Consider the following 27,172-nt stretch of genomic DNA (forward strand, 5'->3'; position numbering starts at 1 on the left):
ATACTATTGTCATAATATTGTGGTATTTCATCAAAAATATTGTAATATCTGATACTATGATATTGACACTGATTATAAGACATATCGCTCAGTCCTACTGTGAGTGTTTTGTGGCTGCAAACACAATCTTGTTTAGGGCCAAAACCAAAATCCTAGAAATGGCCCTGTATGGAAAACTTTCAGAAAATGAAGCATGCACCAAGGAATTCATTGCTTCAGCTGACTACATTTACTATCAACACTAACTTAACAGCAACATGAAAAGTGCAGAATTTTCATTTTAGTGAAAAATAATTAAATAGTGCATTCCATATGTGTGTTGAATCCAATAACAAATTATTAATCAAATTATTTTGCAAATACTGCTGCTTTCTCCTCGTGAAGCAGTCCCTTTACACTTCTCTACACGTACCAGTTGGATTTCACTGGAATTAAAATTAATTAATGGGTTTAATTACATGTTTGATTGATTTCGTTCATTACGTTTAATAGCATCAAAATGGTTTATTCGTCATTTCTTACAAACCTGTAATAATGCTGTAAATTTAGTTCAAGGTGACACTTATTTCTGCTTGTCTCTGTCTCACGTTACTGAACTGATGATGTGTGGTGTGGTGCTGAAGTGGGAGGATGCCAGTCGCGCTGTCACTCCCCGTTGAACTCTTTGGGAACGACTGTTTTCCCTGCGCATCCAGAGATGACATCTCCAGTCACCAAAGCCATGATCGAGTCCTACGCGCTCATGGTCATGGTCATGGGCACGTTTTTCGTCTATTTCTGCGGGATGGTGTGGGCTTTTTGCAACCCAAAACTGAGCGGAGCCGAGGAGGAGAGTGGGATCGGGAAGCAAGCAGCGGAACACGGGGACGAGTGCTGGGTCTGCGCCCCAAATCCTCCTCCAGAGCGAAATGTCAGGTGCGCCTGTACGCATGTGGTGGCATCGCCTTACACCGCAGAGGGGCTCACACAGACCACTTATATCAACTTTTGGGATGATACTGACAGTCTGCTGTCAGACTGCACTGCATTCTGCCGTGAGGATCATGGAATTAATAATCAAACTGGAAATAGTCCCTCCTGGAGCGCATAGGCTGAACAGTTTGTGACCGCGTCTACCACCTTTGTCTGCATACTAAGAAACTGACTCGTTTTCCTCATATTATATCAAACTTTAAAGAGTGAAAAGAAGTGGATGAAAACAGTCAATGGTCAGTTTTACTTTAAACTTTTATTCAAACCATCACAACAAAACATAATTCTGGTTCTCTGTCCTATATTATAGACAGTTCATTTCACGCCTTGTAAAGACAATAAAGATGTAAACAGGAAATGAAACGCATAATGCTTATACAGTCACTGTTTCTGCACTGTGAGCTCAGGATTGTATGTCACTGTTTCAGAGTTCTGACAGTCAGAGTGCTGGACAGGCTGCTCCCAGGTGAGCTGCCAGTCAGGACTAAAATACTCTCCAGAGTTGTGTGATATGCATCAAGATGATCCCAGTCTTGCAGAACGACTATGAACATGTTGAAACTCTTTTTGTTTTTCCTTCATCTTCTTTCTCACTTCTCTTTCTAGCTGTAGTAGCCTCTCATACAAAGCCTCTGATGTTTCTATGTCAATATCCATCTGCAAAGTAGAAAACAAGACACAGGACTCAGTATAGAAAAATAAAAATAAAATATATATATATGTGTGTGTGTGTATATATATATATATATATATATATATATATTATATATATGCATATGAGATATATAACCATTTGCTTCTGAAGAACACTTTTTAACGAAAAGGTTCAGCAGGGGTTCCTTTTAATACTAGGGGATCCATTAAGAACCCTTTACATCCAAAGAACCCTTTTTGGAAGAAAAGAGGGTTGTTAAAAGTGTGGGTGTTAAGATATGTTTTCTCATTTCAAACAGTGGTAATTGTAACATAGATTGTTAAAATCTGTCTCAACTTCAGAATACTACATGGTTCTTCATAGAACTTGCGGTCAACAGGAGCATTATATAGGTGAAACCCTTTAATATATTTTTAGAACCTCCTGTGTGGGTTCTAGATTAAACACTTGAAATATAATAGGGTTCTTGGTAGAACTCCATTGGTGGGATCTGGGGTTCTGGATGAAATCCTTGGAATATAAAATTGTTCGTGGTAGAACCCTGTGGTGACACTTCTGTAGAATAAAGACTCACAAGAAGGAGAGTGTCTTTTTCAGTAGTATTTACACATTTCACAGTCATGATTAATCATTGTAGGTTGGAAAGTACCTTAAAACCCATCATACACAGTCAGAAAGTACTTGAACAACATCTTCTGACAGGTTCAAAGTATCTTATAATATGTACTCATTTGTCTGAACACAAGTTCAACCTACTCTCTTATTTGCTCAGTGTCTGAGCTTCCTGACAGGTCTTGTTAGCACCTTAGAGGGTGGAAAGGTTCTGGACAGAACCCCCAGAGAGGATACTGGGTAGAACCATTACACCATAGAATAGTTCTCTGTAGAACTTCTAACTGGGGATTCTGGGTGGAACCTTTCACAGATTGTTCTACATTTAATCATTTATGATGCGTTCTAGGTAGAGCCCCCTTAAAGGGTTCCAAGTAGGAACTAAAAGGGGACAAGCCAAAGAACCCGATATGGTTTTCAGTGCTTTTATTTCTAAGAGTGTACATGAACTATTTTAAAAGACTTTTGACACTTTGCTTTAATGGATAAAGTTCCTTTGACGTACCTTTCGTGGTTGTGTGTAGTTGTTGCCTAGTCCCGATGTTAAACTGTGGTACTTGGCTTGAGGGTCCAGTGATTCAGGTTTTTGCTTAAATAGCCAAAACTGTAAGAAAAAGCAGCATTCATGAATTAATCTTTACTACACTGAGTGTGGAAATTTGAAAAATGTGTTTTATGTACCTGGGCTTCAGCTCCATTGTAAGGGTTCAGGGTGACGGTGTTGGTGAAGATTCTTATCTGAGATGAGAGATAGATGAATTCACATATGACCAAATAATTAGAGACTGAGCACCAACCAGTGCGAGGACCTTGTTTTAATATAAGCAGTTATAATTTTTCCCCTAAATGACTTGCATTTTTGAGAGCCTAAACTCAGTGAACTTGGCGCATGCATCAGTCATGGAGAAAATGTACTGTACATTTGATATGGGTTTTGGTGATGGGCAAGGCCAAGCCATTCTGCTCTTGACAGCAGCCCCAGTAGCATATTTCACCTGCATGCATGAAACTCAGTGGACATATGTATCATGTCCAGCCATACAAAAACCCTCTTGGCGCCATAGCCTAAACCCAAAAGGGCGTTAGCTATTTTGATTTTAGCAGTCAGTCTTTTTGATTTCTACACAATGTATTTTAACAAATTTCTCCGACAGAGTTAATCAGGTTGACTTCCAAATTGGTCAGTTTTTTGTCAGAATGCATGGTTTAATTTCAATATTTTGCCCTTGCAACAGGACTTTGTTGTAATTTCAGTATACATCGTCCATTTCCCCCAGGTCTGATGACATCTACATGCCAATTAGGAGTCTTAGTCATTACACCACCTACTGGTAACAAGAAGAAGTTATTGTGTGACAATCATCATGTGATTTAGACTAAATTTTCATGGTGTGATCTACATTTGAAATGCTGGAACACTGACATCCAGCAACATGGGCTGCAGCTGATGCATGCCTCGAAGTATGCATGGGTGCAAGTGTCCGATCATCACTGCTTGCAGCTTTAATTACAGTTTGTTAGTCGTCTTTCATCTGTCACACCACAAATACAAACAAGACTAACACATGTGTGTTAATTTATTTGTACTGTCGGAGATGCACTCACAAGCCAGAAGATGGGCATGAGCAGGGTCCAGAGGAATGCTGGGAAGGAGGGCAGAATACCGTAGGTCAGATTGGTCATCACGAAACCAGGACAGATGACAGATGAGTACAAACCCTAGAGAGCACAACAAAAGCAGAATCGCATTCATCAGCATCACGAGAGGTTAAAAAAAAAGGTGCATGTGAAGTGTGTCGAAAGCTGACCTGTTTGTTGTAGTGAGTGTTGAGAGCCAGGCTGAGCAGGTCAGAGGCATATTTGGAGGAGCTGTAAGGTTGGGTGCCTCTCTGGTGCTGTATGTCTTCAAGGTTAAAAGCTGAGCGGTGAGCGTTACTGGAGGAGGTCCAGATCAGCTGGGAGGTCCTGCCTGCATGGCACAGAACCGGTTCCAGCTCCCTGATCTAAACCATAACACAGGAGAACAACACAGTATTAACATACTCAAAAAACTAACATCTTAACAAGTCATTAAAGGACCAGTGTGAGGGATTTTGTGCTATCTAGTGGTGAGCTTGTAGACAGAAACCAAATAAATACTGCTTGCCTCACCCTCCCATTCCAAATGTGTAGAAGAACCAACGATGGCACCTAAACTCATGAAAAATGCCAAAGGGCCGATCTAGACCCTGTGTTTGTTTTGTTTTTCTGGGCCACTGTAGAAACATGGCGGTGCAACATGGTGGCCTTCATGAAAGAGGACCCACACCTTCTGTAGATGTAAACGGCTCATTCTAAGGAACTGAAAACACAAAGATTCTTAATTTCATGTGATTATATACTGATGAAAACATACTTACTTCTGCCATATTCTGCCAATAAACCCTGTACATCCCTCCTACACACTAGACCTTTCAGGCTCAGCTTCAGCCTTCATTCATATGTTTTCATAAAAGAAACATTGCATACACGTTTCTACTGCACTTTGCCTTGAACCAAGACAGAAAGTGGCAGCTTTTAGATTTTAGATTTTAAGCAGCAGCAACACTGAAAGTCCTTTCAGATTCCATAAACTAATCAGCCAACTTCAGTTCCTACAAAACTTAAAATATAACACGGATGGATTTGCAATTCTCCAGACAGGAACTTTGAAAAAGGTTTCTCTGTGACAGCAACTTAATACATGTCAGTCTTCATCTCTAAATGCACAGCAAGCAGAACACCGTCCGCAGTGACCTTATGGCTAGAACACTTCATACTGTTAATTTTTAATGAGCATCGTTGCTAAGTGACAGACAGATCTAGTATCACCTATATTTATTCCATCAAGGGTAAACAGCAGACAGAAGAGTTGCTGTCCCTGCAAAAAACTATTAGAATACGCAGGCAGAGAGCAGGGCCTGTGCAGACGCAGACACCTCCACACACTTCTAGTGGATCATAAGTGATGACTGAGAGGGATTATTATTATTTTTATTATTATTATTATTATTATTATTACTATTATTATTATTTTACAGTACACTCATAAGACGTAACAAGTCTATTTTGTATTAGACAAAAACTAGAAATAATATATTCTTATAAGAGATTAATTAAGGACAAATTACGACAGAACTATAATCTAAACTAAAGTGAAATTACATATCAGTTACTTTCCCATCTAAAAACAATACATAAACCAGCTCTACCAAGTAACAGCCAGAACTATAGAGGTAGAGAGATATATTGTCTATAGGAGACTGCATGGACTAATTGTAATACTGTAGGCAGATTTGATCAAAGAAGTAGGCAACTGTCTTGGCTACTCTGCTCATTGTATGGGACCAGCTGAAGAAGGTGTGTTTCAAGTAACAGATATGTGAATTCAATAGTTGGTGGTACATGGTACAGTTCTGTTGTAATGTGTCCCTAATCACCTCCATGAAGGTCTAGTGTGAAATAATACAATTTAGTTCAGAGTACAGTTCTGTTGTATGTTGAATTTATCCCTAATTATCCTGTAACTAAGTCTAATAAGGTTCTAATAAAGAGTCTATTTCTAGTTTTTGTCTAATTTGATACAATGTACAGCTTGTTATGTCTTATTAGTGTATTGTAAAATAAAGTGTGACCTTTTTTCTATATGTTTATACATTGCTTTTAGGAAAATCCTGCGTAGTATGCCTTTAACATAGTTTTGTGTCAGATTACATGTGTGTATCAGACCATATTTATAATTCAGTAGTCAACAGCAGTCACTCACTAGTAAGAAGTGACCAAAGAGGTTGGTTGCGAAAACTTCTTGCAGGCCATCAGGTGTGATGCCATCCGTCTGTGTCAAAATCCCCTCACCAGTGGCAAACATGGTGATGATGTGGCTGTAACAAAGACATCATAGATATCTGAACTCTAGAGAGGCAGCAGCATGGGCAATAGATATTTGAAAGAAGCACTGATGCAGCTCAGTTTTTTGGATTAGCTTCAGAACTCCTGTGTGTCTAACACACACCCGGTGGAGGCGATGTCAAATGCTGCATGTGAACATGTAAAATCAAGTACCTGGAGAAGAGGCCTTTGAAAAAAGCTTTTACATCAAACTGTGGGTTTGGCATGATGCCTGCGTTCAGGTAGAGGTAGTCCAGCCGGTTATACCTGCAGTCACACATAATCAGTTCTGTCACACAGGTAGAGTATGGGTGTGTAGAACATGACCTGTTCTGTACCGATGACTATTTGAAGCTGCTGTGAGTAAATCCTCCAGTCCCACCTGAGTTTGACCTCCTGCGCAGCAGCGAGGACTGAGGAGACGCTGCTGGTGTCCAGCTGCAGCAGGGCCACCTGGGCTGTGGGGTGAGAGGCGAGGAGAGCGGATCGAGCAGCCTGAGCCCGCCGCATGTTCCTGCAGGCAAGACACAGCTGGATACCCTCTGTGTCCCGAGAGAGGAGACGCTCACACAGTGCCAGGCCAATGCCACTGCAGAGAAACACAGAGCAATATACTGTGATCAGTGGGCACACGTCACACCCAGATGTACACAAAAAGCCATAGGTTAAAACAGCATTTCCCAATCCTGGTCCTTGGGGCCCACAACCCTGCATGTTTTAGATGTTTCCCTGCTCCAACACACCTGATTCAAATGATCAGCTCATTATCAAGCCTCTGCAGAAGCCTGATAACGTCCTGTTCATCTGAACTCTGTAGGTTCTTATGATGACATGTATGTGTGGCAGGTCATGTCAGGTCACGTCAGATCAGCTGTTAGCCAAGAAACTAAACAAAAGGCTGCAACAAGGTACAAAAGTAATAGAAGAATATAATTAATGATGCAACTAATTTATTTTTATAACAAGTAATACATGAAGTAATATTATTAGTTTTTAAAAAGTCGTTAGTTGATAGCTAATGTCAGCAAAATGCTGGCTAACTAGCTAGCTAAACTACACCAACAGATAGCTTGCAAGTTAGTTCGTGTCTAACTCACAATTCAAATCATTGTCTGAGTTGCACAAACTAATCATGGTTCATAAAGTGACAACACAATTGTTAGACTCAAGGTCTAGGGACAGAAAACACTTGGTTAGGGTCAGGGAAAGATCTTGGTTTGAGTTGAACTGATCAGTAACGGGTCTAGAGTTTCTCTCTAGATAGATGTAATATGGAAACCACCACCCAGTTTACTAGTGGTTTGCTATCTTTAGTTAACTTGAGCTGTAACTATATGTCACTTTTTCAGGTCCCCAAGCAGCATCATTTAACTATTTTGAGTTTTCAATATAGACGAGCCTAACACATAGCATATATGAGTACAGGAACCAGGAAAAGAGAAAGCTGATTGAGGTTTTACTGGATGCAACACTTTCTAAACTGTTATTGGAGAGAAGGGCAATAAGGGGTGGGAGTTAAGAAAGGTCAACTGAAGTTATAAATTCCTCAGTACCAGCTACACTGTCCAAGAAAACTGATAACTGAAAACTGACTGCAGAATGAGAACGCACTACTTTTTTGCACTCTGCACCATTGCTCTGTTGTATTTTTGTTCAATTTGACTTGAATACAGACATTGTATATTGTTGATTTTTATATATATTTATATATGCATATTTTTTTCAACTACTGCACTTGTATGAACATTGTACTTCATTTAAAGTTTACAGTTTAAAAGAAAGAAAATACTTTTCACAGATATTCCTGCAGGAAGAAAGAATTTCCTACATGAAACTGCTCACAGCAAAGTCTGTGGATTATCTTGACAAATGGGGTCATGATTTCTGGAAAGAGTCATTGCTGTTAATTTTCTCAGTTTTTTCAAACATTTTTTCCATGCTTTTTCACCACAAGCCAAGTGCCATTTAGTATAATTATGTTGGGGAGAAGGCAGACATCTCTACAGCAGATTATCTCCAAAACTCAGCAACACACACCAAACCAAACTAGATAGATAATTAGCACTACAGTACAATATCCATGCCTGACAGCTAAAAATTTACTAAAAGTCCAAAAGATTTCATTGAAGAGCTTGAAGAAATATGTCTTATGTAATGAATCCGTTACACTAAAGATATCAGACTTAATGATTAGAATTAAAACAATAAATTACCTATTTGCTCCTGTCACCAAAATCACCGTATTCATCTTGTCTGGTCCAAAGAAACTGCATTCAGAAATACTAATACACCCAATAATTACTATATGAAATCAGAGCCAATTGTTCCTTCAAAGCAACACGTTCTCTGTCTGATCCATGGAAAGTTTTCCGGTGCTGTGAGTCATCATCCTCACTCCACCTCCGTGTTGTGATTGGACACCTCAGCAGCACTCAGCCAATGAGATCCTCATACCGGTCGGCTCAGCTTCAGGGACCGCCCACAAGGCATCAAATATTCAGCACTCATGAATAAAGCAGGAGCTCTCACAGATAGAGTTCCATGTTTAAATTTTATTTGTATTTTGTCTTTCAATGTACACCTTTTGTTTACAATGTATATAAAAACATTCTCACTGGAAAACAAACATATGAGTACAAATATGTTATAAAACTAAACATGAAATGTGTCAGGGTGCTGTTACATCAGCTATATATCTGCCTCCAACAGACTTTTTTCACAGCAGCCATATTGATATGAAATAGAGGGGAAACCATAGGTGTTATCAGTGATACTAATTAAGGTCCAGCAAGCCAACACCCACCGATGGAAATGAGGTTGATTTAGTATCACTGTTAACACCTGTGTTTACCCCATTCATGTCAAAATAATTGCAGTGAAAAAGTCTATTCATTTATAACACTGAGAGGATTGTAATTTGCTTCACAAATACCCAAATCTGTCTCCAAACCAAAAGTCATAATTAATTTAATTCATTAATTTAATTTCCCTCAACTGCAAAACAAAGAAAGATGAGGATGACTTGACCACACATTAAGGCTGACGTGTGTCATTTATGTACGATGTAAGTGGGACAAAGGCCTCTGATAAGAAGGCAGAACCTGTAAATACAGCTGAACAGTGGTATGCAGTATGAAGTTCAAGCTATGAGAGAGTTATACACAGAATTATGCAAGAAAAGAGAAAGACTCCAGAAAGAACACAGCATACATCAATAAAAGACAGAACAAACCTGCTGCTGATAACTAAAACCTGTAGATGAGTCATTACCTGTGCTAGATGAGCTAATATACACTAATCTGATGCAGTCACATCGTTCCAATTAAACACATTATTTAGGCTGAATACTCCCATTCCCTCTACAGTCCTGATTTCAAAGGCACTATACTTTCAGTCGCACTTTATTTTACAGTGCCAGATGTAACAAGCCATATTTTCTATCAAATTAGAAGAAAACTAGAAATAATATGCTTTTTATTAGGCAGTATTAGAGCCTTTATTACACCCTTATTAGACTTTTTTTTAGATGTAATTATGGACACATTACAGCAGAACTGTACTGTAAATTAAACTGTATTATTTCCCACTTTTAGAGCATTGTTAGATTTTTATAGAGGGTAATTCGGGAGACATTACAATAGAACTATGCTGTAAACTAAAGTGATGTGATTTCTCTTTTGAAAACATGTCCCTAATTACCCTCTAATAAAGTCTAAGAAGGGTCTAACTATGGATGGAAAATAATACACATAGTTTACAGTACAGCTTTGTTGTAGTGTCCCTAAGAAGCAAGGAAATCTGAAATGGGTCAATACAGTGTCTAATTCTGTCTAATAAAGAAAATATATCTGTTTTTTGTTTTATTTGATACAAAGTACAGCTCATTATGTCTTATTAGTGTTTTCTGTAAAATAGAGAGCGACCATACTTTCCTAGTCAACTGAAATTAACTATATGCATATATGCATTAACTTGTTGGACACACACAATGCACTCAGTAATATCTTCCATCGTTGTAAACACATACGGTTGAGCCAACATAGCACATGTTATTCCTGATAAACATCTGGCAACATCTGATTGATTATCAAAGAGCTTGCTGCTGATAATAGTGTGTCATCAATGTGTGTGTACACTTACAGTTTGCAGTAGGGAAAAAAAAACTATTCTAAAGTTTTTTTCAGATCCAAAATGCAGCAGGAAAGTTACTGAAAATCAAATCAGATATGATACTCCAAACAACTTAAAGAGCATATAAATCCACAAATATATCAACAAAACATAAACAGAACAAACACATATGAACATATAAATATTAATACAAAATATTGCTATTTGAGATTTAAACTTATCTATTGAAAATACACAGTCATATACACTTCATGTTCAAATCACCGTAGGAAAACTGCAGGGAGATGAAAAAAAACTTGATATTTCCTTGTGGAGATTGTGTGAGAAACTGAGATGAAATACTTGAAATATAATGAAATGTGATAGTAATTCTCTGCTGTACTTTTCTACATTCAAGCAGACTTCCATAAGAAAACACAAGAAAGTTTGCAATCACACACTTTAACATGGGAAATTTGAACTCATATTTAAAAAAAAAAAGAAAAAAGAAAATTAAAATACATTTTCAAAAGTGCCGAATGTCACTTGCTACATTTAACTTTGGCTTCCTCAACACAACCAAACCTTAATCCCATTTCTGTGTGTTTTGGGGCTGATGTCATATGAAACAGAGTAGATTTTGCTAAGAATGCCTGTATGTTCAACTCAAACTGACACACACCAAAAGTCTCTGGTAGTCCATCTTCTGTAGTCCAGGAAACAGTGTTTCCCAAATCGTAGCATGGAGGCCACAGGTGGCTCTCACCTCGTTTCTCTACTGAAACAAGATAGCTTAAACCTGGATCGTGTCTGAATTGTGGTCTACTCTTGTCATGCACCAGTTCTTCCAGAGATGAGCAGACTGGGAATCACTGTCTTAAACACTGCCCCGGCTGTTATTCCAAGAGGGCTCGGTGTATTTCCTGGAATGAGGGCCGTTCCTTTGTGTTCCTCCTCCAGCAGCCCAGCATGATCTTGTAGAGCGAGTCTGGACACAGCACAGGCTGAGGCAGGTAGATCTGCACGACAGGGAGCCAGAAATGAAGTCAGGGATTCACAAGTTTTTTTATGTGCGGATTAAATATTTGTAACAACACTCACCTGTCTTTTCTGGTCCCTGAAAAACTCCCCTGTGTTTTCTATCACCTGCTCATCAGTGAGCTGAGAGTAGGGTTGCTCCTTGCAGAAGTTTAGTATCTCCCACAGAGTCACCCCAAAGGCCCACACATCACTCGCTGTGGTGAACTTACCCTGCATAAGAAAGCAGCAATGAGCACATTTTTCTGCATAAGCTACAAACATGAAGGTTAAATTCCAGGACAGGGAAGGCAATGCTCAACAAATATCAGCTTATCAATAAAACGTGAAATGAATATTTCATCCGCAACTGAACTCAAACTATTCCTTAAATGGAAAATTCAGCAGTTTTCATGTGGATGTCCGGTCAGTGTTGATGCTTCTGGGTCTGAAGTGCGGCCAACGTGGAAGAGCATTAAACCTGCACTATTTCTAATGGCCAGCAGGGGGAGAACTTCCTCTGAGTTGATTTATTCATGAATTTATGGTCTCAATCAATAGTTTCCTCTCTTCTTCTGTACAGCATGATGTTTATTTTGTAAATTATGGTCCCATTTAAAGTGAAATGGGTATGCTTTAGGGCAGGGTTACAGGACAGGGCAGACTGACATTATTTCCTGCTGAGATGGACAGTAGCTAACAACCTAATGCTAAATTAGAAATTACATGTGAGGAAAAAATTCATATGAAATACATGAATTAATAATCAACCACCATTTACTTTCGTCCGTCATGTTTCTGCATACATGATGTCAAAAATTCAGCAGGTCATGTACCAAAGTTTTCAACAACTTTCTGAGTTGTTGTTCCGACTTGAGGGGGCATTCATGAGAATTTTCCTAGTTGGAAACTAATTATTCCGACACCACATGAGCGCGGGAGAACTAAGGCTATTTCAGCTTGGATTTCTAGTCCCCTCCTCTGGGTAGCTAGGACATGCTTGAGTATTTTTGTCACCTGATGCTATGTTTGGGCCATCAAAGTAATAGCTATAGGTTAGGGGGTGTTACACAGCAACATGGGGGTAGAAGCTTGTACGCAATGTATCCTGGCACATGTAGGTACTTCCAGCACAGGTCCATGAGCAGAAGAACTCAGTGATCTTGCTCAATATAGCAAGTACTGAGAAATTTAGAAGGGCTTAATCTTCCCTTTATGTAGTTGTCCTTACCAGCAGGATGCTCTCCCATGACATCCAGCGTATAGGCAGTACCGCTCTGCCCTGGATGCGGTAGTAGTCCCCGCTGTACAGGTTTCTGCTCATGCCGAAGTCAGCTATCTTTATTGTGTAGTTTTTGCCCACCAGGCAATTCCGCGTGGCCAAGTCTCGATGAACAAAATTTAAAGAGGAGAGGTACTTCATCCCTGACGCTATCTGAGCGGCCATGTAGCACAGATTGCTGAAGCTGGTGAGGAGAGAGAAGATACCATGTCATGTGCTTGGAACAGAAATAAATACATACAGCTCGGGTACGTTCAACACCACTCACCTGACAGTAGGAGCATTGCTGAGCAGAGCCAGTTGTCCCTCAGGTTCATGGCGGGACAGGAACTGGTTGAGATCTCCATTTTCCATGTACTCTGTGATCATACACAGAGGGTCGCTGTAGATGCACACAGCCAGCAGGCGGATGATGTTGGGGTCCTTCAAACGTGACATGATCTTTATCTCTTTCAGGAAGTCATTCCTAAAAACAGCACGAAAAAAGAAGTGAATTACTTTGCATAGAGAGAAAAAAATATTATACACTTAACATTTTAATTTCAAGATGTATTTTCAGCTGCAGGTGCTTCGGGCTTTTAGAGGCGATACCTTGCATTTTTGTTGGCATCTGAACGGAGCATCTTCACAGCCACTAAAACTGGCTGGTCCTCAGGGATGTCAAATAAAAACTCTTTATTCATGAACTCCTGCATTCCTTCAGCTTCACACAGGTGCACCTGAGTCAAAGAGGAAGCAGAGAGGAGCAAGAAGAAAGAAGAGAGGAGAAATACAGAATTTATAACTTGGTCTGTGCTTTAAGGTGTCTAGAGATATGAGAAAAGCTGGTAAAAAGAGCGCACACCTCTCCGAACTGGCCCTCTCCCAGCTTCTCTTTGAATGTGAGCAGCTTGCGTGGGAACTCCTCCACTACAACATCCTTCCCTGACAACAGGTCCATAGTTACTGCAGGTATTGCATACGTGTTGCTTCCAGTCACACCCTGCAGGTTTACAATGTCGGCCTCTGCGTAGTGAGGGACGCCATCCTGGGCCACAGTAGTTGTGGTGGATTTAGAGGCTGCTGTGCTCGTAGAAGCTGCACCACAACACAGGAAATGGTAAGTATTGATGGACTTGAAGGTGTTCTTTTGTAAAAATGAGTAGAATAAGTCTCAATACGTCTGTTGATGGGCTCATCCCATACGGGCTACACATTATAATGGTATACCACAGACATCTGCATTTGGTCTGCTGCCATTTTCTGATTATGGTGACCATGTTGATCATAAATGGATGTGTATATGTAAGCCGACATGTGTGTCCACCTACCAGGCTCCTCTGAGCTCTGAGCAAACTCCGGCAGCTTGCATATGAGGCGTGATGGTTCCTGGTAGTCAGGACCGAGGGGGAAGATGCGCTCATAGGTGGAGTTAGATTCCTGCTCACTGGTTGTGCTCGACTGGTTGTGGTTGTAGGCGAACGTCTCACTCTGTATTGACAAACTAGCAGTTAGTTCATCATCCAGCATCCGACGAGAGGCCTAGAATAAAGGATGTCGGGGGTGAAGGAACAGATCTGACTACCTCCTGATTTAAGAAATTTCAATGAGAATGCACATGAGCTCACCTTCTCCAGCATCTTCTGCCACACCTGCCTCCATAGGATGATGACGATGATGGCCACAAGGATGAAGATGATGGCCACTAAACAACCAATCAGAATCCGTGTGTTGCTGTCATCTACTTTGTGGGTGGGGTCATCTTCTATAGAGTGAACAGGGAGAGACACCTCGTTAAGATGGAGACTAAACTATCTGCAGACTATGTGGAGGACCATACCATCTTTCTCGATTAAATCATGACATTTGTTATTCTTTATTCATTCTTTATTCTTTATGTACAGGTTATATGTATTTGGAAGTATTTTCCCCAAAAAAATAATTCTCTCTTAATAACTCATTGATATTTTTAACTTACAAAAGGACCAGTGTGTAGGATTTAGTGGCATCTAGCAGTGAGCTTGCAAACATCTCACACTTGCAAACATTTTTATTTTCAGTTGATGATTTCAGGCTGTATTCTGCCAACAAATCCCTGCAAATCTCACACAACGGACCTTTAAAGGGTTTAAGTGAAATGTGCTGTAAAAGCAGAATAAACATGCAACAGCAGGTAGTGACCCCTATCAAACAAGTGTGACTAATAACATTAAAAGTGGCTTCATTCCATGTAGGCGTGCCACATTACGGACCATATAATTTTGCAAACTGACATACCTAAATGGAAGAGAGCCAATAATCAATGTTATTAGTTCCACCTGTGCGTTTCCTGCCATGACAAGTCGAAATGTCTGCTGAGAAAAAGCTCATTTCAGCCCAATATCAGGATATCAGGATAAATTCCAGTCTTGAAGGAATATAAATCTCTCTTTTTCTTTTGCTCTATCTTGCTCTTTTTCTGTTTTGTTGGTTTGGTGAAGTAAAAGCAGCGGGGGGGCCGCTCCGATGTGAAAGTTGCATCTATGAGCAGACTTTCACACAGACTTTATGCACACGAAAGGAAAGCCAAATATCACCGCAGACCATTTTTAAATGGGGTTAGGGTTAAAGGAAGTGGAAAGTGTGACAGTGTCTGAGCTATTTTCTGCATAGGTTAAAGTTGTTGTTTTTTTTATGTTACCTAAAAACTTAATGGTGTTGGTACATGTATGGGAATCTTAAATAGGAATCGACTGGGTAACTTTGCTACATCCATCACAGCAAATACAGACCTCTCTGTAAGAAACAACAAATGCTCTTAATGCTGATAAACTCAGTTTGGTGTTTTCTGTGTTATGTTTTCTTGGAACAATAAAGATCTGAACTGAACTATTTCTTGCTGATGATACACTGAAACTTTGTCACATGCTCAGACAGGGTTGTTGGCAACAAAAGATGCTATATTGTTATTTGTCATGCATGACAAAATGTTTTATCGGATGTGTACAATATGCACAGGACATCAAGTGTGCGTGTGGAGTGATCACTGACCTGGTTGTGTGTTAGGCGTCAGTCCAGTCTTGGGTGGAGCCAGTGTTGTGTTGTACATGGCTGTATCTGAAAAGCCAGATGATGCAGAGCTTTTACTTCATCTTTAGCACTCATCAAACTCAAAAATATATGGTGTTTTATATGCAGTTTCCAAATATTTGCATTAGTAAATAAGGCAATAAAGGGATAGTACAGTGCAAAATCAAAAATACATATTTTCCTTTGGTCTGTGGTGCTATTTTGGTGTGAGTTGTTGAGCTCTGGACTTGTAAAAAAATACTTTCTTTTTATCACAGAAAGAAAGTAGTCCCTCCTGAAACTGCTCATCTCAAGGTCTGTTGAGAGGAAGCAGACCTCTCCAAAACTCAGCTGAACTCAGATTTATAAATAGCATCGCAGGAAAGAGGGAATATATATACTTTTGGGGTGAACCGTCCCTTTAAAAGTACAACTAGATATATATGAATGTAGGACTACCAGGAATCTTACTGCAGTTGTTTAGTCCATACCTGACTGGAAGGTGATCTCACTGAACAGCATCCAGGCATCAGCGAAGTAGAACTGGCACTTGATGGCACTAGCCATGTGATTGGCCAGGTTCACAGTGACGAAGCGGGCGCTGGGGTTCTTCTCATCCACCACAGGGCTGAAGGACAGCGGCGGGGCCTCCCAGTCTGATTCAGAGCGGAAGTAACACACCACCTGGCGGAAGGCCTTGACGTGCCGTGAGAACATGTTGTTGCAGTGGACCTGGACACAAATAAAAGGCATGCGGGAGACTTTCAATAACGAGAGGTGCAAAAAATGGAACATATCAGCTCATACTATCAGGACGCTCACTTTCATGGTGGTGAAGTTTCGAGTGCGGTCAAACTCAAACATGATTTCCACATATCCATTTGGGAAGCTCTCATTGCTCCAACCCACGTAGTCGTACCCAGGCCACACATTGTAGACATGACTGTGCGTGAAATCATCCAGACCGCACACTCCATCAGTCAGCTGGCCCAAACCCTCCGTCATACTGAGAAACACAGAAAAAAGAGCGTAAAGAGAGGCAAAAAAACAACTTTGCAGTAAGACTGCTCTTATAAAATGATTTATAAATAGGTTATAATGAAGTTGTTAATTGCATAGACTTTATAAAACCATTAATAACCTAGTACAAAACATTAGACCAGGGATGTCAAAACGTTTTCGTTTGCAAGGCCAAGACTGAAACATAATGGTGGGCAAAAAACAAAACAAAACAAAATTATGGAAAACTATTGTTTTGTATTGTTACGATGTAAAATGGTACAAGGCTGCTAAGTTCCCTTAATTGGCTGACTTCCAGCACAGTGTGTCATTGTTTAAGCTTCACAAATGTGAGAATTTGCTGCTTTTCTTTTCAGTTATTTTAATTTATTTTAATAATTTGGATTTTTGTACTATCTGTACAAAACAGTCGACCGATAAATCCATCAAACTTTATTTATGTAGCACTTTTCACAGTGCAACACAAAGTGCTTCAACACAATAAAAACAATAATTTGTAATGTTACTTGTAACTTGTAACTGTAACTTGTTTATACTTGTTAATTAAAAAGTGTGTCCAACCTAATTCTAAACCATTTATGAATGACTTATGAGGGTAGTCTTTATTGTTAAGGGATACTGAGGCAGGTGTTTATGATACAACCAGTAAACACTAGGTGGCAGCATTGTAAAACCATTTCCTCACTCCCGCTGTTGGCTGTGATTTGTAAAGGCCATTTTCTCTACAGAGAGACGGAAGTGTGCCTGTGTCATGGAGGACATTATTCACCACACCAGGATCCAAACACTACAGTCAACAAAACCCTGATTGGTTCATTCCGGTTTCTAAACTTCATAAGCACGGTTGACTCAGTCATTCCCATGAGGTATTGCCTAACAGTAAACCACCATGACCCACTCACCACCGTCTGTCTCTTTGCTTTCACCATGGTGACTGGGCAACAACAAGGTGAGGGGAAACAGTACTGACGGAGGATGAGACCAATGGTTAGGCAATGTAGGAATAATGAAGCACACACACACACACACACACACACACACACCTGTGGATGACAGCTCCATCATACACAGAGTCATTGACATAAACAGGGTAAGCAGGCAAGTTCATCTGTTCTCCCGCTGGAGCGTTGTACGACACAAGACCATCTGTGAAGACAAGACAAATGATTCATTTTTTAGATTTAATAACCGTGAAACATTTTTTGAGTCAATTTTTCCAAACTCACGTTAGGCAGAAAAGTTTTGTCCAAATAAATAGTTGAGATTTTCGAGCTCACGACAGCTACTTATAGTTGAATTACCAAGAAATATGTAGCAAATTACACACAAGACATATAGGCAGAATTTTCCATTATACAAAATACAGGAAAAAGTAAAAATGTACAAATGTGATATCGGAACATATAGAAAATACAGAATTGTTGTTTTATTAGAGGGCCTGATGACAGTCAGCGTGTTTATATGCACACAAGTATCCTGGTTATGAGGCTTATCCTGGGTATGTGGGTTTTACATAGAACATGACTAACCTGGTTATTCATGCTCCTGTATGTCTCCTGTGCTTTTCTTTTTCCTTTTCTTCTACTCTGATCTTAAATTGCACCTGGTTTGTATCCTGAAACTCTTTTGAAAGTTTATTGCTTCGTGTATTTTTTAGACATGTGAAAACATCTCCATTTATTTTGTAGGCTATGCTAAAAATCCTGCTCACATGACTCATCAAGTCTGCATGACAAATCTGCTTCCATATTGAACTTTTCAAAAATTCCCTTTGTTCTTTTGTACTCAGATAAACCATATAACCTTAGTATGCTCATGGTTAACAACTCTGCTAACCAGATTTAAATTTAAAGAAATTTACTTAAAGCAGTGATTTTCAAAGTGGGGACCACCAAGAGGACCTCATAAAAATGCTACCAAAAAATCAATAATCATTATAATTCTGTGAATTATTATAAAATATAATTGTTGATAATTATACTATTAATTTCTGTCATATAGCATATTGAATTCTTGTGCATCTTTCAGTCAGTGTTGACCTGATCCTGCCACAAAGTTGCCCTGCTCGCCAGTAAAGCCAGCAGCTGACTCATTCTAACTCACTTTTTTAGAAGTAAAAACCCTGACGAGCAGACCACCTTCCCACCTGACAAATACTCAGGTGCAAAAAATGCAAAGAACTCCTGGCCAAATAAAGCTCACAAGTATGATGCAGCACATGTAAAATATGGATTTACCACTGCTTGAAAGAATGGCTACAGGTGACCTATGTGTCTTCTTTGCTCGGAGACCCTCTTAAAAGAGTGTTTAAAACTGTCTGAACGTACTATGAAGGGGGCCATGACATGGAAAAGTTTACGAACCCCTGGATACATATGCAAACATTTTACATGAGTGTGAATGCCCACAGGGGGCACCAAAAATGCCCAAAAGTGGCTTGAATCTTGACACATGTGCCAGACTTTATCTTGAGATTTTGAGTATGGGAACCGTGAAAGACGAGAAGAACAGCAGTAATAGGAAGAGTACCACTGCCACTGGAAGCAGCAAGTAACACATGCCAAGAGCACATGTATAGAAAATGTGGTTTTCAGCATTCTTAAAAAAACAAAGATATAAAATGCTTTCATTTAGGGGTGATATTGGGATTATTAGGTTAAAGTGGTTGTTCAATAGTTAATCATCAGTGTTGTTTACACAGCAGTTTCCTGCTTTCCCTTAATGGGCTCAAAGGTAAGGTCTGGTGTCTCAGCTCAGCTGTGATCTTTGTTCCCAGCCTCCTCGCTCATCAGTCCCTGCATACCGTATCTTCTCTCACGTCCTCACGTCTTACCCAGCCATTCACAGCCGTAGAGCTCCACTCTCATGCAGACGTTCATGGAGTGGTCCGTAACGGGCATGAAGCGGACAAAGCGAGCGATGATGGGAGGCTCGAGGTCCTTGAGGACAATGTCGTAGGCGTTCCTGTTCCCTTCAATCACCTGCAGGTAAAACAGACAAACACACCTTGACCTCATGAGGAAGCTCAGTACTGATCGAGAATGAAGCTGCGAGATAACAAAGTCATGACCTCCTTTTATCATTTATGAAGAATTAATGAATCAGTTTGGTAAACTATCTCTATGAGGACTATAAACTGTCATACCATGTATAAACAATGACAGGCCATAAAACTATGACCTGAAACAAGTCAATGAGTATCAGTACACAGCACAGCTTTATCAGAAGTGTGTTGTAAAGGTCAGAATAGATTATGAAATGGGGTTATGTCCCGTGGCAGACTCAGGTTGTCTGAGGGGCAGAGGCAAACAGAAGGGCAGCCTAGAGGGCACTTTATCACATTGTCTCGGACATAAGGCCACTCTAGAGAGCACTTTACCATGTTTTCTCTGCTGGAAGGGCATCCTAGCGGGCGCGTCATAAAGGAGGGCACCCTAGAGGTGTGAGTCCAGCTATGGTTATGCCCAACACAGTGTGAATGACAGGCTGACTGACCTGCTTGCCCTGCCTGTTCCTCCATGAGATCCAGCGGCTTCCATCACGGCTGTACTTAATCTTGTACATCTGGGCGAACTCATTCCCGATGCCTCCCGCATGACGACCCTGAGTGCCCACAAGGGTGATGAAGTGGAGTGAGCGCAGGTCAATCTGGAGAAACTCCTTCAGGCTGTCAGGCTCCACCGTTATCTCTGGACACCATGCACCATCACCCTCCTCAAAGTCCAACCTGGGAGAAAGACAGGAAAGAGAAAGGGATGGAGGGGAGAAGATGAAATATTAATATTAGAATTACAGCAGGAAAGGGAAAACTGAGGGAGAAGAAAAATTAGGGCAGAACGGAGAGGAAAAGGTGAGAGGAAAGCACAAGTGAGTGCGGCGGCGGATTTCACGTCTTACAGCCTGTTATAAAAACACCTCAGTGACAGCCTGTGTTGTAAATTCATCTTAAAGTGTTAATTTTGGGCAAGGGGCTGGCAGGGGCGAGGGGGAGCCAGGCAAGACTGAAAACACAGTCAGGATAGATGGGGAGAGGGTGTTACATCATTATCCTGATGCTTACTGAAGGCCACCCAAGTTCTTCTGAGCACACACACACACACACACACACACACACACACACATACACACACACACAGAGAAATCCCTCCTTAATCATGCGGCTGTGAGTAGAACTGATACCCCAGTTTGTGGCTTACTGCAAATAAACAGGCACAGGCACCTTACAGGACAAACCACCCACACACACGCTCATTATCAGGGTAAACATTCGATGAAGCGTGTGTGTGTGTGCGTTTGTATGTGTGTGTGTGTGTGTGTGTGTGACACATACCTGCCATATCTAGCAGCAGTGGATTCGGACCACTGGCTGGAGGCAGAGATGTCCTCGTCCTGTATCTGTCCTCCTGACATGCCCAGAGGATACCGACACACACCTGAGACACACAAATACATTTGAATAAAAGATGAGGAAGATAAACAGATGAATATGAAACTAGCAGCGAAGGTCAACAGAGGAAGATCCACTCAACACTCTAAGAGAGGGAAGGGACTAATTACAAGTGGTGTTGTTAATGAGTAGCTTTTTGTTTAATGGTTCTTTTTTTGAGTACATTTTGAAGCAGTGATTAGACGTAAGTCAATTTTTTTACTATGTAGTCTGGGAAAGGCCAGAATTACACAATAAACCATTGATTATGCCATTATTATGACACATTTGGGAAAATATGTTATTTCTTTTGGTTTCCTCTTTGTCTTTGTAAGCAACCCAAGAAAATGATTTGTCATGAAGTAAAACTCCAGTCTGGTTTGTGTCACTGAATTTGAGATTTAGCTAATGGAAGTGTGCATTTACTCAAGTACAGGACTCACAAAAAGTTTGTGAGGTACTCTGATTTTACTTGACCATTTGTACTCCATTTCATTACTTTTCACATTCATATATTAAATACCTACAATGAGCATATAAAATAGGATGCATTGTTATGCAGTTAATTAAAGGAGAAATATGTAAAATGTAGCTTTCAAAAGTTAGTACTGCAGTCCTGAGTTGGAGCCATAAACAATATATTAAATAGATTGAATAACAAAAATTCCACATGTGACGCAAAGCTTCTTCACCCAAGAAGTTTTCAAACTTAATTTTTCCATTTTACAAGAGAAAACACTTTAATGATGAGGACTTAAGTAGTGGACTTGGCAGATGACAGGCCATTTTGTCCTCACGGTGATTACTTAAATTTAGCTTTCAAATTTAGCTTGAATATTAAGTTGATACACTCTTTGGCTTTCTTTCCAAGCTACAAGCTAGCTAAAACTAGTAAAATCGACAAGCTGTGGTGTTAGTGTGGGTTATATAGACCCTTTTACAGTTTGTAAACAATGAGCTGCATGCGCATCTTGGCAACGGATGTACGGTGGACCACAACAGCTTGTCAATGGGCCGCTGCAAACATGAGCAGTTTTGATCGCGTCCTCAGTCCAGTCAACACATTTAATTGCTTGCAGCCACAGACTGTGAAACGGTCGAGATCCTGTCAGAATTTTGAACAACTTATATCGACCGCTGGAATATCGATTCTGAAGTATCATATACTAAACAAACGAGTTGGTGATTTTGCTGCTGATAAAATGTTTAATTCAACCTTGATAACTCGTCTGGATGACTTCTGTTGCCAAAATGTGCGCACAGCTTTTTGATGACGTCTGCTGTAAACTAACTAACTGCTGGCTGTAGTATTGTATTTAATGGATGAGGTATTGATATTCTCATCTCACTGCCATTAAGAAAGCAAATATGCATATTTTTTTGAATGTACGTCAATTTATGTACCATTCCTTCAAGCAGAGACTCTGAATAGTTCTTCCACCTCAGCTAATTGGAACGGTATATTCACATTTAAATGTTGACTGTCAGGATAATTGTCTTTTGACAATTACTTATGGAAAAAGTGTAGTTTTTAATTAAAGTATTTTACCTCTATGTGCTCAAGTCTACAACAGTGCTTCTATTTAAGCAGGATATTCTAATAGTCTTTCCACCTCTGGTATTTAAGGCGATTTGGATTATCACTCTCTCAAACATGCGACTCCCCTCGCCTCTCTCAGACCAACCACAGCGCTGGTCGGTCGGCGTTGAAAATTTGAAACCGTACTTAAACATTCACCAGACGCTCTCAGACATTTCTAAGACAGAACTACTTAATTCCCAGCTTCTGTCAAGAAACCTGCAGAATGTGATGGATAGTGCTGGATGGAGGGGTGGGGTGGTGATGTGAGAGGACTGAACACACACACACACACACACACACACACACACACACACACACACACACACACACACACACAAGCAACCACACACTCCTTGCACTCAAATGGTGGTTGCTTTATTGAAATAATAGCTGGATCCATTCAGTGTCTCTGCCAGTCCAAACAGTGCTGGTGTGTGTGTGTGTGTGTGTGTGTGTGTGTGTGTGTGTGTGTGTGTGTGTGTGTGTGTGTGTGTGTGTGTGTGTGGTAAAACTGGCTGGTTTGAGCCCATCACGCCCCCACTGTGTGGTCAATAGAAGGAATATGCCCTCTGTTTCCTGCATGCCCCTCCACCCCCTCACACTCCTTTTTGTTCTGTCTCCTCTCTGTCTTCCTCCCGCTCCTCCTGTGTGGTCTCTAACTGGCTTCTTCTGTCCTCCTCAGTGGTGAGAGGTGATAAACGTTAACAGCGTGATTTAGACAGTCCTCAACTCATTAAGACTCAGAGGGCGAGTGGCGAACTGAGCATGACACAGTGGACATGTTATCCATTAACTTTTACAAGGAGGCTCTGAATGAATCTACTGCTTTCTGGGTGTTTCTGCAAAAACAGAAATAAGGGATCTAAAAGGGTTCTTCCTGGCGGGCTAAGTTTCCACCCAGAATCACTTGCTTCTGAAGAACCCTTTTTTGACTATGAGTTCCATCAAGAACCCTTTTTGGTAGAAAGAGTTCTTTATGTTGAAAATTTGAAGACCTCAAGGGTTTATCTAGACTTCATTGTCCTAATAATATAAATGTGTTCTTGGTAGAATCCCCTGAGAGGGTTCTGGGTGGAACCATTACACCATATAAGAGTTCTCTGTACAGTACAATCCCTCATAGGGTGCTCTGGGTGGAACCTCTTGCAGATGGTTATAGGTATAACCCTCAATGTTGGGTTCTAGGTAGAACTAACAGGGCTCCAAGTGGGAAAAAGGTTTTACCGGGAACCAAAGAACCCTTCTTGATTCTAGTTAGCACCTTTATTTCTCAGAAAGCTGAAGCAGAAATGAAAGGTCACATTTCCACCTCCTGTTATCTACAGGGTTGGTTGATCTTGTGTTTTGGGCCTGACATTGATAACTCCGCCCAACAGGATATGACCGCTGGTTAGCCTGATTTTTGGATGAAAGAGCCTTTGGAAAAACTTGATTTCTGTGTATGTGATAGCGTTGGGCCACGACTTTCAGTGGGGCTGGAGTCAGACTGACCCTGTTCGCCTGGCCCCTTGTCTCACAGAAAAACCTTTGAGAAGATGCCAGCAACAGCAGAGCTGGAGGTTCAAGGCCTTCTGTGTCCCTGTCCTGCTCCCTCTTTCCTCCTTCTTCTCTCCATGTGATTCTCTCTTCCTCTTTTCTTCATCTCCTCCAAATATTTGCTTAAAAGTCAAGATGTGGAAGCCCCTGAAGGTTTGGGACCAGGACTGATGACCTGATACACAGCTCACATGTCTGAGCACACAAAAACCAGGCGTAGATGCAACGCAACCGCACACACGCACACACAGGCAGGCTTTCGTCTTGGCAGCGACATAGTGACAAACAAAAACTCTTCCAGATGTCTACATTCGCCTCCTTTCATGTCGTCCTCTCTAACCTTTGTTCCACGCTGCCCTCTTCACTTCATCCCTCATCATTCATCCCCAACTGTTTACACCCCTCCCCTCCACGCCACTCCGATTTCTCTCCTCGCACCAGATCGTCTCGGCTATAAGCAGACCACATCAACAGAAATCATCTTGCTCTTCTCATATTAGCGGTATCCTTAGCTCCATAATTACAAAACCATTTTAATGATAGGTGCTGTGCTCAAACTGTACGTTTGATAGCAGTAGTAAAACACAAATCGTCAGAACCTGCTTCAAGAGAAACAGCAGTGATCTCCAATAAATGATTAAGAATAAAATCAGAGCAGGATAAAATGACAAAGAACATCAGTGTTTGAAAATAAAGTGGAGAAGCTTGAATGATAATAACAACTGGCATCAAGTAGCTGAAATGTATCTGTCATTTGTGCAGTGTTGCAGCCTGGTCAGGGGGTTATGGGGTTTGCGGCGGGTGTTCCTGCACTTAAGCCAGAAGAGGAGCACAGGAGCCTCATTCACGAGTGTGAAGAGAAGAGACATGGACATGAAGAAAGGGATGACCACAGTCTGGGCTGGGTATCATCCAAACATAACAACACAACCAGTTCCTAAACAATACTTTTTTCAATACCAATTTTAACAAACAAAAAGAAAATGACATTACACATTAAGCTACAATTACACAGCTCAAAGGAGGAATCTGTTCGAAGACCTGGGAGCAGCTGGAGAAACTGTTTTTAATCTGCACACTTTACTCAGCCTGAATAGCAGGACTAAAATGAAAATATCTGTACAGTGCGGGACTATATAAAAATATAAATAATTATTAATGCTGACATGTTTCAAACAGGCAGCTTGGGAGAGACTTGTGATAGACATTGAATGGTGTTGACAGTAGCTCATAGCAATGAATGAGTGTTTCCTGGTCACTGGCTGTGTTCACTGGGAGGCTGCTGAGTCTATTTCTGTTGCCCGCAAACAGCAGCTAACACACGCAATTAGTTACTTTACCAATAAATCTAAAGCTACTGTCCATCAGGTAACTGTAATTAAATCAGTGAGGGTGTTTTGTGTACGCCCCTGAATGCAGGGTGAGTCATTGAGTGTTTTTAATTGTTTTCTCTGAAATACCATTAAAAATCCCAGATAATGCCTACAAAATGACTTTTTGTTTATTGTTGGGCCAGATACTGAGGTATAGATGATGTATAGCACAACACAATGCAAAATCGATTTTGACTTTGGATATTTCACAAACAGTAGTCTGCCTAATTTGAATAGAAACAGCAGCAGAGTGAGACCTCTCTGCCAAAGAGACAGCTAGCAACACCATTTTAAGCGTCAGAAACGCTCCAGGTTACCCATCCCCGCAGTTGCGAGGAGAAGATGTGCCAGAGCTTCCATCCCAGTGGACGATGCTGTGAATGGGCAAACTGGTACGCTAACAGGTTAGCTGCACTGGCAACCTAAGAAGCAGCACAAAGTTAACTTAACGGTAGTTATCTGTGTAGGTAAGTAGTGGATGGGGGTGAACATGGTGTTTTTCCTGCATGTGTCCATGACGTGTAATGTTGGACAGTCAATCACCAACATTATTAGAGCTTGGTATAAGCATGCTGTTCGCTTAATGGCTCACTGACACTGATACAATTTACTTGTTAGGTATTGAAATTCAGTACTGAATGAAAAGATGTTTTTTCATACTCAAAGCAATTCGCTCTGTGCCATCAAAGTATCAGTCCCTACCCAGCACTAACCACGGTGCAGCATCTCGTCTGCTTCTCCTACTGTCTCCACACTGGGATGACACATCGTCAAAAAGACAAAGCATTTTTAGTTTTCCACTCTGAATGGAAATGCTGGGGTGATTATGTGCATGTCATGTGGTGTGAGGTGGTGACATAAGCTGGGTAGTTTTTCTATGAAGGCTTGCCAGTAAAATACAGTGATACACATGCAGACAGAGCAATATCACCAGTTGAGGAAAACACAGCAATTGCCTGGGATATAATTGATGAAAATAGGAGTCATTATCAGAGTCTTTAACCACATCCTCAAGAGTCAGAGAGACGGGTTTCAGTATGCCGTGCCGGATGTATGACCGCTCTTCCAAATGTTGGTTTTTGCTGTGTTTATTTATCTACCCAACCCACTCAGAGGTGACCCCTGGGGTGAGCTATGGGGGCAGGCGAGTGTGTTCATTCGGATGCACGCACACATAAACAGAGTTAACCCCCCCTTGACACACACACACACATACACACCACCACCACCACCCATCAGGCTCAACATTTGACCACAGTATCTAAAAATATCACCCCAGAAAAAGGTGGAAAAATACCAGCCTTGTGTGGTGGAGGAATAGAGAGGGAGAGATGAAGGAGTAAAAGACCAAACCCTCGCTCTCACCTCTTGATTTTTACCGCACCCCGACTAGTGAAAGGCAGGTTTGTTCTATAATGTTTGCTGTCCAACCGCTGGCTCCAAATACATTCACACACACACACAGAGGCTGTGCAGTCACGCAAGATGATATGTACATCTGCTACATAATACCTGTCTGCTGAGGGCAGTTTTGGTTGTGTTGCTTATTAATGTATAAATTTAGGCTATGATGCTTGCAGCTCTTTCTGACAGAACCTGTTAGTGTGCTAACGGTTAGAGAGAAAGTTATTCTTTTGCACATTCTTACTCCTTC

The 27,172-nt window shown here is 40.8% G+C and overlaps 2 protein-coding genes across 4 annotated transcripts in view; both read right to left on the reverse strand.

The window, feature by feature from the left end:
* Window positions 1-1,209: 1,209 nt before the first annotated feature.
* hsd17b7 (hydroxysteroid (17-beta) dehydrogenase 7) lies at window positions 1,210-8,509 on the reverse strand. Of its 2 annotated transcripts, XM_084722181.1 has the most exons (9): window positions 8,359-8,509; window positions 6,528-6,734; window positions 6,320-6,412; window positions 6,024-6,138; window positions 4,048-4,242; window positions 3,845-3,958; window positions 2,921-2,977; window positions 2,745-2,843; window positions 1,210-1,629 (listed from the first exon to the last, which is right to left on the reverse strand). In XM_084722181.1, the coding sequence occupies exons 1-9, from the start codon at window positions 8,391-8,393 to the stop codon at window positions 1,489-1,491; spliced, it is 1,056 nt and encodes a 351-aa protein (XP_084578307.1). In that variant the 5' UTR covers window positions 8,394-8,509; the 3' UTR covers window positions 1,210-1,488. The 2 variants fall into 2 exon arrangements, 1 of the variants encoding a protein (XP_084578307.1); XR_014771178.1 differs by lacking the exon at window positions 1,210-1,629 and adding an exon at window positions 1,733-2,215 and having other exon boundaries at window positions 2,745-2,977.
* A 2,240-nt stretch (window positions 8,510-10,749) lies between these two features.
* The window catches only part of ddr2a (discoidin domain receptor tyrosine kinase 2a), a 43,942-nt gene continuing 27,519 nt past the window's right edge, over window positions 10,750-27,172 (reverse strand). Inside the window, exons 3-17 of one of the 2 annotated variants that reach the window (XM_084722845.1) lie at window positions 20,932-21,034; window positions 20,097-20,328; window positions 19,435-19,582; window positions 17,645-17,747; window positions 16,404-16,587; window positions 16,073-16,313; window positions 15,564-15,629; window positions 14,162-14,298; window positions 13,865-14,024; window positions 13,399-13,631; window positions 13,146-13,273; window positions 12,823-13,020; window positions 12,504-12,738; window positions 11,357-11,506; window positions 10,750-11,274 (exon numbers count right to left, since the gene is read on the reverse strand). In XM_084722845.1, coding sequence (XP_084578971.1) covers window positions 11,152-11,274; window positions 11,357-11,506; window positions 12,504-12,738; window positions 12,823-13,020; window positions 13,146-13,273; window positions 13,399-13,631; window positions 13,865-14,024; window positions 14,162-14,298; window positions 15,564-15,629; window positions 16,073-16,313; window positions 16,404-16,587; window positions 17,645-17,747; window positions 19,435-19,582; window positions 20,097-20,328; window positions 20,932-21,034 — 2,441 coding nt within the window. In that variant the 3' untranslated portion in view covers window positions 10,750-11,151. Of the gene's footprint in view, window positions 11,275-11,356; window positions 11,507-12,503; window positions 12,739-12,822; window positions 13,021-13,145; window positions 13,274-13,398; window positions 13,632-13,864; window positions 14,076-14,161; window positions 14,299-15,563; window positions 15,630-16,072; window positions 16,314-16,403; window positions 16,588-17,644; window positions 17,748-19,434; window positions 19,583-20,096; window positions 20,329-20,931; window positions 21,035-27,172 lie in introns of both variants that reach the window. The other variant, XM_084722844.1, reaches the window with a different exon arrangement.

The sequence above is a fragment of the Lutjanus erythropterus genome, chromosome 7, assembly GCF_056507025.1.
Source record: "Lutjanus erythropterus isolate fLutEry1 chromosome 7, fLutEry1.hap2, whole genome shotgun sequence".
NCBI classification, from domain to species: domain Eukaryota; kingdom Metazoa; phylum Chordata; class Actinopteri; order Lutjaniformes; family Lutjanidae; genus Lutjanus; species Lutjanus erythropterus.

Excerpts from the sequence above, each read along its gene's own strand:
- hsd17b7 (XM_084722181.1), bottom strand. The coding sequence starts at position 8,393 with ATGAATACGGTGATTTTGGTGACAGGAGCAAATAG. Across the intron at positions 6,413-6,527 it reads GCGCAGGAGGTCAAACTCAG|GTATAACCGGCTGGACTACC; the intron begins GTGGGACTGGAG and ends GTGTGACTGCAG. Across the intron at positions 2,978-3,844 it reads TCATGCCCATCTTCTGGCTT|ATAAGAATCTTCACCAACAC; the intron begins GTGAGTGCATCT and ends CTCTCATCTCAG.